The sequence below is a fragment of the Mobula hypostoma genome, chromosome 18, assembly GCF_963921235.1.
Source record: "Mobula hypostoma chromosome 18, sMobHyp1.1, whole genome shotgun sequence".
Lineage (NCBI taxonomy): Eukaryota > Metazoa > Chordata > Chondrichthyes > Myliobatiformes > Myliobatidae > Mobula > Mobula hypostoma.
The window spans coordinates 1,792,405-1,805,681 of record NC_086114.1 but is presented as its reverse complement, the minus strand read 5'-3'; the positions used below and the strand labels follow the sequence as shown (position 1 = coordinate 1,805,681).

General features: G+C 44.4%; 1 protein-coding gene across 2 annotated transcripts in view; it reads left to right on the top strand.

The window, feature by feature from the left end:
• The window catches only part of tubgcp2 (tubulin gamma complex component 2), a 67,548-nt gene extending 55,320 nt beyond the window's left edge, over positions 1-12,228 (top strand). For both annotated transcript variants that reach the window (XM_063070305.1, XM_063070304.1), the window contains exons 15-18: positions 214-357; positions 3,118-3,246; positions 4,822-4,985; positions 11,215-12,228. In XM_063070305.1, coding sequence (XP_062926375.1) covers positions 214-357; positions 3,118-3,246; positions 4,822-4,985; positions 11,215-11,326 — 549 coding nt within the window. In that variant the 3' untranslated portion in view covers positions 11,327-12,228. The remainder of the gene's footprint in view (positions 1-213; positions 358-3,117; positions 3,247-4,821; positions 4,986-11,214) is intronic.
• The last annotated feature ends 1,049 nt before the right edge of the window (positions 12,229-13,277 follow it).

Here is a 13,277-nt window from a genome sequence, read left to right as displayed (position 1 = left end):
TTGATGGTTTAGATTTTCCAGGTGAAGTTTCTTGTAACCTGAGCTAGTAAATGGTGTATTTAAATTATGCCTGACTTTAACCACTCCTCCTGACAATCCAGTAGTCTATCTTCTGCATCATAACATAGCCATTTAACCAAAATCAATGTAGAAGTCACTTGGGGGAACATGAATGTATTTGATTATTTAAGTAATACTTTGGTATTTTGTTAGGCGTCCAACATTGATGAGGTTTTGAACTACCATACAAGTTTCCTGGACAACTGTATGAAGGACTGCATGCTAACCAATACAGCGTTGCTGAAGATCTTTTCAAAGCTCATGTCAGTGTGTGTCATGTTTACCAACTGTATGCAGGTGAGCCCAACCTTGTTCCATTGTGTTTTGGCAAGGTCATTGAAGAGCCAGTTGCCTTTATTTAAAACTACTGACTTCCTCTCTCATTTTCACTAAACCTGGGTAAGGGGTGAATCAAAGTCCAATTACTGATTGTCAGTACAGTAAATAAAACAAAACCTTGGTTTAGCATGTGGACAAGAGTTTAGGAAAATCCAAGAATACAGTTAATCTTGCTGTGTGCAAGACTAGAACAACAGATGAAATGAAAGCACCATTAAAGCTAATGGCGTAATGGTTGGCCTTAATGAATTAAGTATGGGAATAGATGTCTTACTGTATTGTACAAAGCCTTGGTGAGAGCACCTCTCCAGTTGAGGAGGGGTGTTCTTGCTCTGCATGAAGTGTGGCAAAGGTCCACCACACTGATTCCTAGGCTGGCAGGACTGATGTAAAAAGAAGGGTCTTAGATTTGCCAGGGTAAAGAAGAATGAGAGGGGACCTCAGTGAAACTTTAAGATCCGGACAGGGCTGAGTGGATGTGATGGTGGAGGGTGTGCCCATGGTGGGGATGTCCAGAACCAGGCATTGTGGCCTCAGAATAAGAGAGGTATGTTATCGAAGATTGACTTGAGTATAATTTCTTCAGTGAACCTCCACCACAGAAGGTAATTGAAGCCACATTATTAAATACTGTAAGCCTTAAAGAGATCAAAGGTAGAAAGCTGAGTTTGATGGTCAGTCGTGGTTAGAGTATATTGAATGACAGTAGATTTAGAGAGCTGAATGGCCTTCTGTTCCTATTTCCTATGCTTCGACTACAAAAGGAACATGACACTGATGCCATCATGAGCAAGCCTCAGTGTGGCACTGGTGAGGAGAGCAGCACAGTTCTTCCCAGTACCTGGGCCAGTATTTACCCTCCTACCAATGTCAGTCAACTAGATCCTCTGCTTTCATGTTGGACCTGGCTCTGCGCAAAGTAACCATATCACATATATGTATATATTTGCCTGTTCAATGCGTGTGATATGTGACAAGCTAGGCTGGCATTTATTGTCGGTCCTTAACCAGCCCCACAATGGCTTGCTCGTGGGTAACTGTCCCCCCCCCACAATGGCTTGCTCGTGGTTAACTGCCCCCCCCCACGATGGCTTGCTTGCAGTAAACTGCTCCCCCCCCCGCGATGGCTTGCTCGTGGGTAACTGTCCCCCCCCACGATGGCTTGCTCGTGGGTAACTGTCCCCCCCCCACGATGGCTTGCTCGTGGGTAACTGTCCCCCCCCACAATGGCTTGCTCGTGGTTAACTGTCCCCCCCCCCCACGATGGCTTGCTTGCAGTAAACTGCTCCCCCCGCCCCCCTGCGATGGCTTGCTCGTGGTTAACTGTCCCCCACCCACGATGGCTTGCTCGTGGTTAACTGTCCCCCCCCACGATGGCTTGCTTGCAGTGAACTGCTCCCCCCCCCGCGATGGCTTGCTCGCGTTAAACTGCCCCCCTCCCCACGATGGCTTGCTCACAGTTAACTGCCCCTACAAGGGTTTGCTCAGTCACATCAGGGAGCAGTTTATTCACCATGTCTAGAGTCACAGAACAGCCTACAAAATTTTGACAGATTACTTTCCTGAAGGACAATAGTAATTTAAGTGTTTTTTTAATGACAGACCCTTATGCTCATCATTATTTATTTTCCAGATTTATTGATTTCATTATTGTTTGCAGCTATCATGGTGGGATTTAAACTGGAGATCTGAGATCAATAATCCCTAGATCTAATGCAGCAACTTCACCATTATCCACCACACTCAGATTTCCTACATTATAACAAGAACTGTGCTACAAAAGCACTCCATTAACGTGTTACTTGGAGGTCATGTAAACTCTGGATTTTTCTTTTCTGTTCACTTTCCCGAGGAAAGATATGGCAGAAACTGACTGGCAGTGCAGTCTGCTTCTCCTTTATATCTTTAAAAATACAAGAAATACAGGTAGTTCTTAACCGTTAACACCAGCTGCACACCCACAGTCATCACACCAGTGCAAGTTCAAACATGTAATTAATAGATTAAAGTTAAGTATAAGTTTCTCACTGTGGCTCAAGTTTGCCATATCCAGGGATCTAATGCAAGACATTACTCAGTCAGTGGGCTGACTTTGGGCTCAGTCACTTGCATAATTCTACTGACTGCACAATAGAGCACTTGATTTTATTTTGTATTTGATGCCGTCATTGATTTGGAGGTACAGTTAGATTAAAAGCAGAGCCACTGAATGACTTTCTATGAGGTGGACAGTCCCATTTCATTTACATCCCTCACTAAAAGGGTGTCATGGTAACATAGCAGCTAGCTCAATGCTATTAGAGCTCGGGGACAGGGGTCGGAGTTCATTTCCGGCGCTATCTGTAAGGGGTCTGTACATTCTTCCCGTGAACTATGTGGGTTTCCTCCCAGAGTCCAAAGACATACTGGTTAGTAGGTTAATTGGTCATTGTAAATTGTCCTGTGATTAGGCCAGGGTTAAATAGGTGGGTTGCTGGACGCACGGCTCGTTAGGCCAGAAGGGTCTTTCTCTTTAAATGATTGTCCAGTTCCAACCGTTGGCCTATCCCAAGTATGTGGTGGAGGATTTATTTGTGTACAGTTTGATCCTTGAAGTGAAACAGGGTTGATCATGTATGACTAGCTGTCATTTCCACCTTCATTACATAATTCTTATTTTTATTTGTTTAATTGGAAGTATTATATGTTAAACTTATGATGTCCTTGTTGTGTTCTCAGAGATTCACTCAAAGCATAAAGATCGACAGTGAGATGATGCGACTGACGCTGGAACATGGTACGATGAAGGGTCCGCCCACACAATTAGAACGGTTGGAGGAGAATGAAAAGAAAAGACTCACCAAGAAGGTGACTAATCCCTTGTATTCTTGCAATGTTTGTGTCCCAAAAACTGTTCTGTTAATAAATACTTTGTATTGAATGCACAGTACCCAGCTGAGATCTAATGACATTTTGCAGTGGTTTCAAAGGAATGCTGCCCCTTTGTTCTTGGGACCAACAATGTAAATTATCCCCTCTGGAGTTTGAATATATTCATCTGCAAAGAAGTGGTTCTTTGTAAATATGTAATTGCAGCCTTCTTTACTTATCAGTAGAGAGCCACAGAAAGCAGTCAGTAATTTTATAGGTTGGTAATATAACTGGATGGCTGATGTGGAAATGGGAGTGTTACAGTATGTATTTCTTGAAGACCAGGGTTAGGGTGTAAAGAAATCCACAGTTTTCTGTCTGGTGGGTGGGGGGGTGCTTGATGCTGTATTTGTACTGGGCATCAGTACTCGTGTTGCTGGGTGCTATTGAGTTGTCTATTATTGTATTTTCCTGTGTTTTATGCTTGGCACTAAACCACAATCAATTCTGGTATGTTTCACATACTTGTGAAACCCTCAGTTTCCTTGGCCGCATAAGTCTCGGGAAAACACTCTCCGGTCCCGTCACACCCGTGAGACCGAGATGGCTGTCCCACCCCAAACCCTGGTTTGTGTGGGGGCTGTGTAATTTTCTGCTCTGTTACAAATTAGTGCCACGAAGTAACAGTACACTGTATACGATTAAAGGAATTATTCTTTATGAATCTTAACTAAAGGTTTAGTAAAGAAAAACAAAAAGAAAAGGATCCCAACGATTATGACATTGCCCTTCTGACATGCCTTTTCTATCTCCTGCTGTAATTTATAATCCACATCCCAGCTGCTGTTTGGAGATCTGTATACAACTGCCATTAGGATACTTTTACCCTTGTCATTTCTTAACTCAACCCAAAGAGACTTACACCTTCCAATCCTATGTCATCCCTTTTTAATGATTTAAAATTAATTATTATACACTGTGCCACACCAACTCCTCTGCCAACTAACCTATCTTTCCGATACACCGTATATCCTTGGACGTTCAGCTCCCAATGGCAGCCATCCTTTAGCCAAGTTTCAGAGATGGCCACAACGTCATACTTGCCAATCTGTAGCTGAATTTCAAGATCGTCCATTTTATTTCTTATGCTGCATGCATTCAAATACACTTTCAGTCCAGTATTTGTTGCTTTCTGTTTTAACTGAACCATGCCTCTATTGCTCTGTAAGTCATCCCACTGGCTGTGATTATGGCTCATCTCCTTCACTCTCATATTGAAAACAATTACCTGTCTCCCAGCCTCTGTCAATATTCCCACACACCTCTCCTTCCATCCATCTGACTCCACCTCTCCTGGATTCGCCGCTTCCCTACCTATCTCTCCTCGACCTGCCAGTCCGGACAGAGGCTCTCAAGCCGAAATCTTGACTGTCCCTTTCCCTACCTGAGCCACGGAGGTCCTCCAGCACTTTGTGTGTTGCTCCAGATTCCAGCATCTGCAGTCTCCTGTCATTCTTGTTAGTTCAGTGAACGTTGGTACCCGAATTGTTTCTAATCCTTAGCTATTTTCAGTTTGCAGCAGAACATGCCGACACATTGCATTCAACATCTGGATTTGAGGGAACCATAAATACGTTTGACAACAACTTCTCTTCCAACCTGCTTGATCTTCTGGATAGGTTAAGCATTTCAAGTACAAATGACTGCGAGCACAGCATGATTAACATTATCTATAGGTAAGACACTGGCACACTTCAAACATCATTAAAAGATCCGTCCTACTACCCTTTACCTTTTCCTCCTATCCCCTCCCAGCTTCTCACTTCATCCCCTCCCCTACCCCCATCCTTTCCCCCACACCTGGTCTCACCTATCCCCCCCCACCTTCCCCCACCCACAAACCTTTCCCCTCCCCCCGTTCATGTACCCCTCCCCCACTCACTCACTTTTCCCTGACCCTGTCTCACATATTTCGCCCTCCTACACTCACCTTCCTCCTCGCCTATCACCTCCCAGCTTCACACTTCACCCCCCTCCCCACCCAGACACCGGCCCCCTCACCTGGTCTTACCTATTTCCTCTCCCCCACTCACTCACCTTCCTCCTCCGCTGATCTCACCTATACCCCACCTTCCACCTCACCTAGTCTCACTTCATCCCCTCACCCCCCGTTCCCAGCCCCTGGCCCCCTCCATTCCCTCCCCCTTACCTTGAGTCATTTCATACCCCCTCCTCATTACTTACCCCTCACCTATCATTTCTGCTGATGCTGAATCAGAATTGATTTAATTATTCTGCAGAGAAAGACTGGAGAGATGAAAGACTGGTCTGTAACTTGTGTGATAGAGGGCCATTTGGTCTTTAATTATGTATATGACTTGCTAATGAGGTATCTATCAAAGAGTTATTGTGAAGATCATAGTTACTGAATCGCACCATATTCTCCCCGGTAGGTTCTGTAACTCTGCCATGATCACTCTCCCACTTTACCACACATTCCTCATTTATCTCTATCAGAAAGTAAGAGAGGATTTATGCTTCAGTTATGTTTGTGGAAGAAAGTTGTACATTGTAACCACATGGCAGAAATGGATAAACTCTTCTCGGGCTTCCAGTGGGTACAGGTATTAATTTTAACCAACGTTTCGATGACATAGTCAGCCATCTTCATCAGGGATGGTGCCTGGGCACATCTAATCTGGTGGTATTTATATCATCACTTGTCCCTCCTGATTAGGCGGAGCCTGCACTGCCATTCAGTATGATCATGGCTGATCATCCAATTCAAAACCCTGTACCAGCCTTCCCTCCATACCCCCTGATCCCTTTAGCCACAAGGGCCGTATCTAACTCCCTCCTTATCCAGTCCTCAGTTAGTCCTAATCCAGTCAGGTTTCCCCGTCCCACCTCGTTTACAACCAAACTTCAGTTTTTACTTGGAGTGAGACCTTAAAATTCTTTTCCTCTAGTTTTATTTCAATGGCTTCCTTTACAGGTGGTTCCAAAAGCCATTGGCGCGGCTCAGTAGTTTTGTGCTGTCGAAGTCCGTCGTTATGGCCATTGTAAATGCAGTGTTTTGCTAGCACCGATTTCTCCGGGTAACCCGGACGCATACACCTCCTGGGGCTCAGGACAGCTGGTGTACACAGGACTCCCTGTGAATACAGAGCAGCATATTTCTGCCAGAAGGGAGGCACGGTGGAAAAACATATGAATGAGGACTAAACAATCAAGAGGGACAGACCATGAGGGTATAAATACCACCGGATTAGACTTGCCCAGGCATCATCCCTGATGAAAATGGCGGAGTTTGTCATCAAAACGTTAGTTACAATCGATACCATACCCAGCGGAAAGCCTGAGAAAAGTTTGTTTGTCATATACGCCAGGAAAGCACTGGATCCTTTTTCACATGGCATAAATGTTTTAAAATTCTGCTGCTATGTCTTATGATCTAACTTTAATGGCTAAACTCAGACCTGCACTACTAGCTGTTGGTCCTTCCTGTGCAAGGTGTGACCATCATTTCTTTCCACGTGTTCTTGGCACTGATAATGTTCCTGTCTCACTCAGAAGGGTGAGCAGCACTCCAGAGACTGAAACAGAGAAATCTATGCTGAGATGCAGAGGAGATTTACAAGGATGTTGCTTGGATTGGGGAGCTTGCCTTATGAGAATAGGTTGAGTGAACTTGGCCTTTTCTCCTTGGAGCAATGGAGGATGAGAGGTGACCTGGTAGAGGTGTATAAGATGATGAGAGGCATTGATTGTGTGGACAGTCAGAGGCTTTTCCCCAGGGCTGAAATGGCTAGCACGAGAGGGCACAGTTTTAAGTTGCTTGGATGTAGGTACAGAGATGTCGGGTAAGTTTTTTACGCAGAGAGTGTTGAGTGCGTGGAATGGGCTGCCGGTGGCAGTGGTGGAGATGGATATGATAGGGTCTTTTAAGAGACTCCTGGACAGGTACATGGAGCTCAGAAAAATAGAGGGCTATGGGTAACCCTAGGTAATTTCTAAAGTAAGTACATGTTTGGCACAGCTTTGTGGGCTGAAGGGCCTGTATTGTGCTGTAGGTTTCTGTGTCTCTGTAATGAAGGCTGTTTTCCAGAGGAAGTATGAGACTACAGCCCTGTTTCAGGTGATTGTAAAAGATCCTGTATTTTGTTAGAGGGAATTAACCTCTTATCCCGGGATGAATATTTATCCCACTGTCAATGTTACTAAAAGCCAGCAGGGTATTAGGCCGTAACATATAGGAGCAGATTTGCCCATTCAGCCGTTGAATCAACTCTGCCATTCCATCATGGCTGATTTATTATCCCTCTCAATCCTATCCTCCTGCCTTCTCCCAATAACTGTTGATGCCCTGACTAATCAAGAACCAAAAATTTAAATGTACCCAATGACTTGGCCTCAGACATCTGTGACAATGAATTCCGCAGATTCACTACCCTCTGGCTAAAGAAATTCCTCTTCATCTCTGCCAACACACTGAAGGGTCTCGGCCTGAAACGTGGACTGTACCTCTTCCTAGAGATGCTGCCTGGCCTGCTGCGTTCACCAGCAACTTTGATGTGTGTTGCTTGAATTTCCAGCATCTGCAGAATTCCTGTTGTTTGCTGTTGTTTGTCCTCTTCATCTCTGTTGGAAAGGTCATCCTCAATGCTGAGGCCATGCCCTCTGGTCACGATAGGAAACATCCTCTCCACATCCACTCTACTGCTCCAGTGCTTCTTGTGGAGATGATATGCAGTTCAGATGTTGAATTGTCCTGTACTGGTTGTGGAGATGATATACAGATTGGAGATTGGAGGTTGAATTGGCCCAGTGTCCTAGTAACACTGTCACTAACTCTGCATCAGTCTTAATAGCTTTTGTTTCCTTTAACTTCCAATAATCAGTTGATTTATCCTGAGTGTACTCGATGACAGTCTCCACAGACTTTTGTGTCAAGAATTTCAAAGATTGACTACCCTGCGGGTGAACAATTTTCTCCTCCTCTCTGTTTAAAACAGATGACCCCTCATCTTGAGATGGTGATCCTGTTTTTAATATGCCCCAGCCAGGGGAAATAGTATTCATGTATCTCCAACCCTCTAAGGAACTTGAATACTTCAAATTGATGGCAGCTTATTCTTCGAAAGAATACTGACCCAGCAGCGTAATCCCTCTGGACCATAAACTGCATCCCATAAATTCACTTGGTGAACTTTGTGGCACTTCCTTTCTTGACAAACAGACTTGTACAGGTTATTCATGTACTGGAAATAGAATCTTACTTTCCAATGGGATGTTTCTAACAGGAGGAGGCTGTGCTCGTGATGACTGAGAGTGACTCCCCTTCCAGGTCCTCTCCAGGACCCTGTGTAGTTCTAGCAATTGCACTAATATGTCTTTACACTTGAATTCAGGTTTTCAATAAGGGCCCACGTTTGTCCTCCTCCTCGCTTAACTGTTGGTGATCTGCAAAATGTGCTACATGACAACCTTTCTGGTACCGGAAATTCGCCCTTACAGAAATCAATCAAGCTTTGAGATGTGGGAAAAATATCTGTTCTTACAAAATTCATTGAAAATAAATACAAAATGTAAACAGGATGAGCAAGTTTAAAGTTCAAACTGCATGTGTCACCATATACAACCCTGAGATTCATTTTCTTATGGGCATTCACAATAAACACAAGAATCACAGTTAAATCAATGAATGACTGTAACCAAAAGGACAGGCAAACAACCAGTGTGTAAATAATAATAAACTGCAAATACTAAAGAAAAATAATAATAGTAATAAATAATGAATATTGAGAACATGAGATGAAGAGTCCTTGTAAGTCAAGTCCGTAGATTGAGGGAACAGTTCCGTGATGGACCAAGTGAAGCTATCCCCTTTGGTTCAAGACCCTGATAGTTGAGGGGTAGTGACTGCTCCTGAACCTGGTGGTGTGGATCCTGAGGCTCTGGTACCACAGCAGCGAGAAGAGAGTGTGACCTGGGTGATGAGGGTTCCCTGATGATAGATGCTGTTTTCCTGCAACAATCCTCCATGTAGTTGTGCTCAGTGGTAAGGAGGGCTTTACCCATGATGGACTGGGCCATGTCCATTACTTTATGTAGGCTTTTCTTTCCAAATCAGGCCTAGATGGAACTGTCAATATCCACCACACATCTATAGAAGTTCGTCATAGTTTTAGATGGCATACTAAATCTTTACAAACTTTTACGAAAGTAGAGGCACTACCGTGTTTTCTCCGTAATCGCATTTATGTTCTGGACCCAGGACCTATCCTCTGAAATGATAACACTGAGGGATTTAAAGTTTCTAACCCTCTCTGCCTCTGATCCCCTGGTGAGAACTGCCTCATGGACCTCTGGTTTCCTCTTCCTGGTCAGTAATTAGTTCCTCCTTGTCGTGGCACCACTCAGCCAGATTTTCAGTCTCCCTCCTGTATGCTTATTCATCACCACCTTTGATTCGACCAACGACACCAAGAGCTCACCAAGGGTAATAATCACAGGCTTCCAGTTTACAGTGGCAGGCCACTTCAGGATTTGTTTTAGAAACTGGCAAGGCAATCAGTTCTATGGATGTTTAAACTGTAGGTTTTAACAAATAAAACAAAGTGAGGTGTTTTATGTTTAGTGTACTCCAAAACCTAAACACGAAAACGCGCTAAAAGTCTTCGTGCAATAATGTCATCACATTAGACAAACTTCTTGAAGTGAAACCCCAACCCAATATCAGTCATATGAATTACGTACATTTCTCCCTATTATGTTACCCTACACAGGTTTCTCAGAATTCACTAAAACTGGCATAAGCCCGTCTGGAGCTCGGACGAACTGCCCAGTTTGGGTCTTGTGTTCCATGGGGGGATGAGTAACAGGTGCCTCTGGCTCGTCCAGAGTTGTGTTGACATGCTCATGGTCATGTTGTGATGTCAGGGGCATGACAGTGGGTTACTCCACATCTTGGTTGGCCCATACATTCAGGTTTACCCTTCCTATCCATGATGAAAGTCTTTTCTCCCCATTTCAAAGCATGGGGAGAAAAAAAGCATGTAAGGGGCCCTAAGGGGATGTCGGTGTGCATCATGGCGGATGAAAACAAACGAGGTGGAATGTGGGTCAACAGGAACCCAAGAGTGCTGTAGGAATAGGTGAAAAGGAATTGAATTTACTGAGAAAAGTGGAACCCTGTTGAGAGGCTGATTAAGCGGTCGTGGCTACAGGAATTAAATCACCTGGTGCTTGTAACAGCTGTCCGTGTACTAACTCAGTCACAGACAACTGTAGGTCCCCTTTTGGAGCAGTTCTGAGTCCCAGCAGGACCCATGGGAGACTATCATGCCAACACTCATCAGTCAGGGAAGCCCTCAGAGCAGCCTTTAAGGAGCAGTGAAACCGCTCGCATAGGCCATTGGACTATGGGTGATAGGCCATGGTGTCATGTAGCCTAATGTCAAGGTTCTGGGCCATCACTGAAATGAATTGGGGACTGCAGTCAGAGGAAATGTCAGCTGGGGTGCCAACCCAAGCAACTTTAAACAAACTCAATGACTTTGCCTCCACAGCCGTCTGTAGTGATGAATTCCACAGATTTACCAGCCCCTGACTAAAGAAATTCCTCCTCATCTCCATTCTAAATGGATATCCATCTATTCTGAGGCTGTGCTGTCCAATCCTAGACTCGCCCCACCATAGGGGATAACCTCTCCACATCCACTCTATCGAAACCTTTCAGTATTCGATAGGTTTCTATGAGATCCCCCTCTCATTCTTCTAAAGACCCAGACCCATAAAATTCTCTGAATAAATTCTCTGTTCTACGTGGTGAGGCAGCACCTGGAGTATTGTGGTGATGTCCCTTTGTGCCTCACATTTTGAGAAAATCATCTGGATTGTGACCATTTATATTTTTAATTAAATCATTGAAGATGGTTTAATCATTGTGTTTGTCCTTTGCAGGTTAGATTTTAATGGATTCTACAGCGAACGCCTTGAACACATGTCGGCAGAGAGAAGTAACCCTTTGGCACAGCAAGGGACTGTTACACAAGCACCGTTGTCTGCACAGTAAAATGGTGGAAAGAGCTCGAACATTTCCCATCTGATTCACCAATAACTGCAGACAAGTGTAATTACCCAGCCTCACAGAAGCCCACACACTCCAAATAGGGTTCCAAATATGTAATTAGATTACTTTGAAGCTGTTGTGAATAAGATTCATTTGTTAATACGATGTTAGTTTGCGGCTAGCTATAAGATGAACAAAATGGACTGTTTTGTGTGCAGTACCTGAAATGATCAGAGGTGGATGATTACCCGTTCTTCCTGCTCTCGACTCAGTCGTGGGGAAACTCGGTGAAGAACTAAAATCTGAACAGACTGGTTGTCCTCCCCGGAGATGCAGGGCGTGGGGGAGTGCACACTCCCGACAGTGCAGAGGTGGTCACTTAGCACTGTCACAGAAAGCAGAGCAAGGGAAGGGAGGCTGGCTTTAAACAGTGTTATGTTGCGATGTAGGAGTGTGTGAATGGAGTGGTAGTTTCTGTTTCCAGAAGTTAACTGGGAATAATTTCCCATGTTTATTTTAAAGTCATAGTGCCTTCAATCATTTCACTTTATCTGAACAGTGCACTCAATTTTTATTATCAAAGTATAATCTGACCTGCAAGTCTGTAATAAATATTTCAGTATGAAATGCATCCAACTTGTAGAATTGTGCTGTTTCATGTAACTTCATTTTTCTGTGTGTGAGTGTTGTCTGTCCGTATTGGGTTCAAAGTTTGAAGTAATTTTATTATCAAAGTACATGTATGTCACTAGATACTACCTGAGATATATTTTCTTGAGGCATTCACAGTAAATACAAAGAATTACAATGGAATCGATGAAAAACTGCACAGAAAGAAAGCTGGACAACCAATGTGCAAAAGATCAACTGTGCAAATACAAAATAATAATAATAAATAAATGATGCTGACAATTTGAGTTGTAGAGTCCTTGAAAGTGAGTCTGTAGGTTGTGGAATCCGTTCAGTGTGGAGGTGAGTGAAGTTATCCACACTAGTTCAGGAGCCTGATGGTTGAAGGGTAATAATTGTTCCTAAACCTGGTTGTGTGAGTCCTGAGACTCCTGTACCAGCTTCCTGATAGCAACAGCTTGGCCCACAGCAAGTTATTTTTCATAGTTGCATAACGCCAGCTGCAAACTTTGATCGGAGGTTTCTAGATTTCTGCGTACTCAGTTGTCAGTTTGGGTCTGATATGTTAAAAACTACACATTTGGTGATGTAACGAAAGCTGTGGAGTTCATGGGTACACCAGAGAGATTTGGTTACAGCTAAGCAAACGGGGATACATCAATGGGCCAAACAGCACCTCTGTCAGAAGGAACTGTGAGAAATTCAAGGAAACTAACTTCAATACTCAGCTAAACCTCTTTTCATGTTTCAGTACCTTTCAGATGTTAAGGTTTAATTTTTCAATTGTCCATTGGACTTATTGTTAACATCAGCTTACTATAGCCGTGTTATACCAAACGTTACCACCACAGGAAAGGCAGCTGGGTGCGCCTGAGAATCGCCACTACGGGGTAGGGAGCAGGGCGAGTCCTGAGTTATCACTACGGGGTAGGGAGCAGGGCGCGTCCTGAGTTATCACTATGAGGTAGGAAGCAGGGCGCGTCCTGAGTTATCACTACGGGGTAGGGAGCAGGTCGTGTCCTGAGTTATCACTATGGGGTAGGGAGCAGGGCGTGTCCTGAGTTATCACTACGGGGTAGGGAGCAGGGCGCGTCCTGAGTTATCACTATGAGGTAGGAAGCAGGGCGCGTCCTGAGTTATCACTACGGGGTAGGGAGCAGGGCGCGTCCTGAGTTATCACTACGGGGTAGGGAGCAGGGCGCGTCCTGAGTTATCACTACGGGATAGGGAGCAGGGTGTGTCCGAGGGTTATCACTACGGGGTAGGGAGCAGGGTGCGTCCTGAGTTATCACTACAGGGTAGGAAGCAGGGCGCGTCCTGAGTT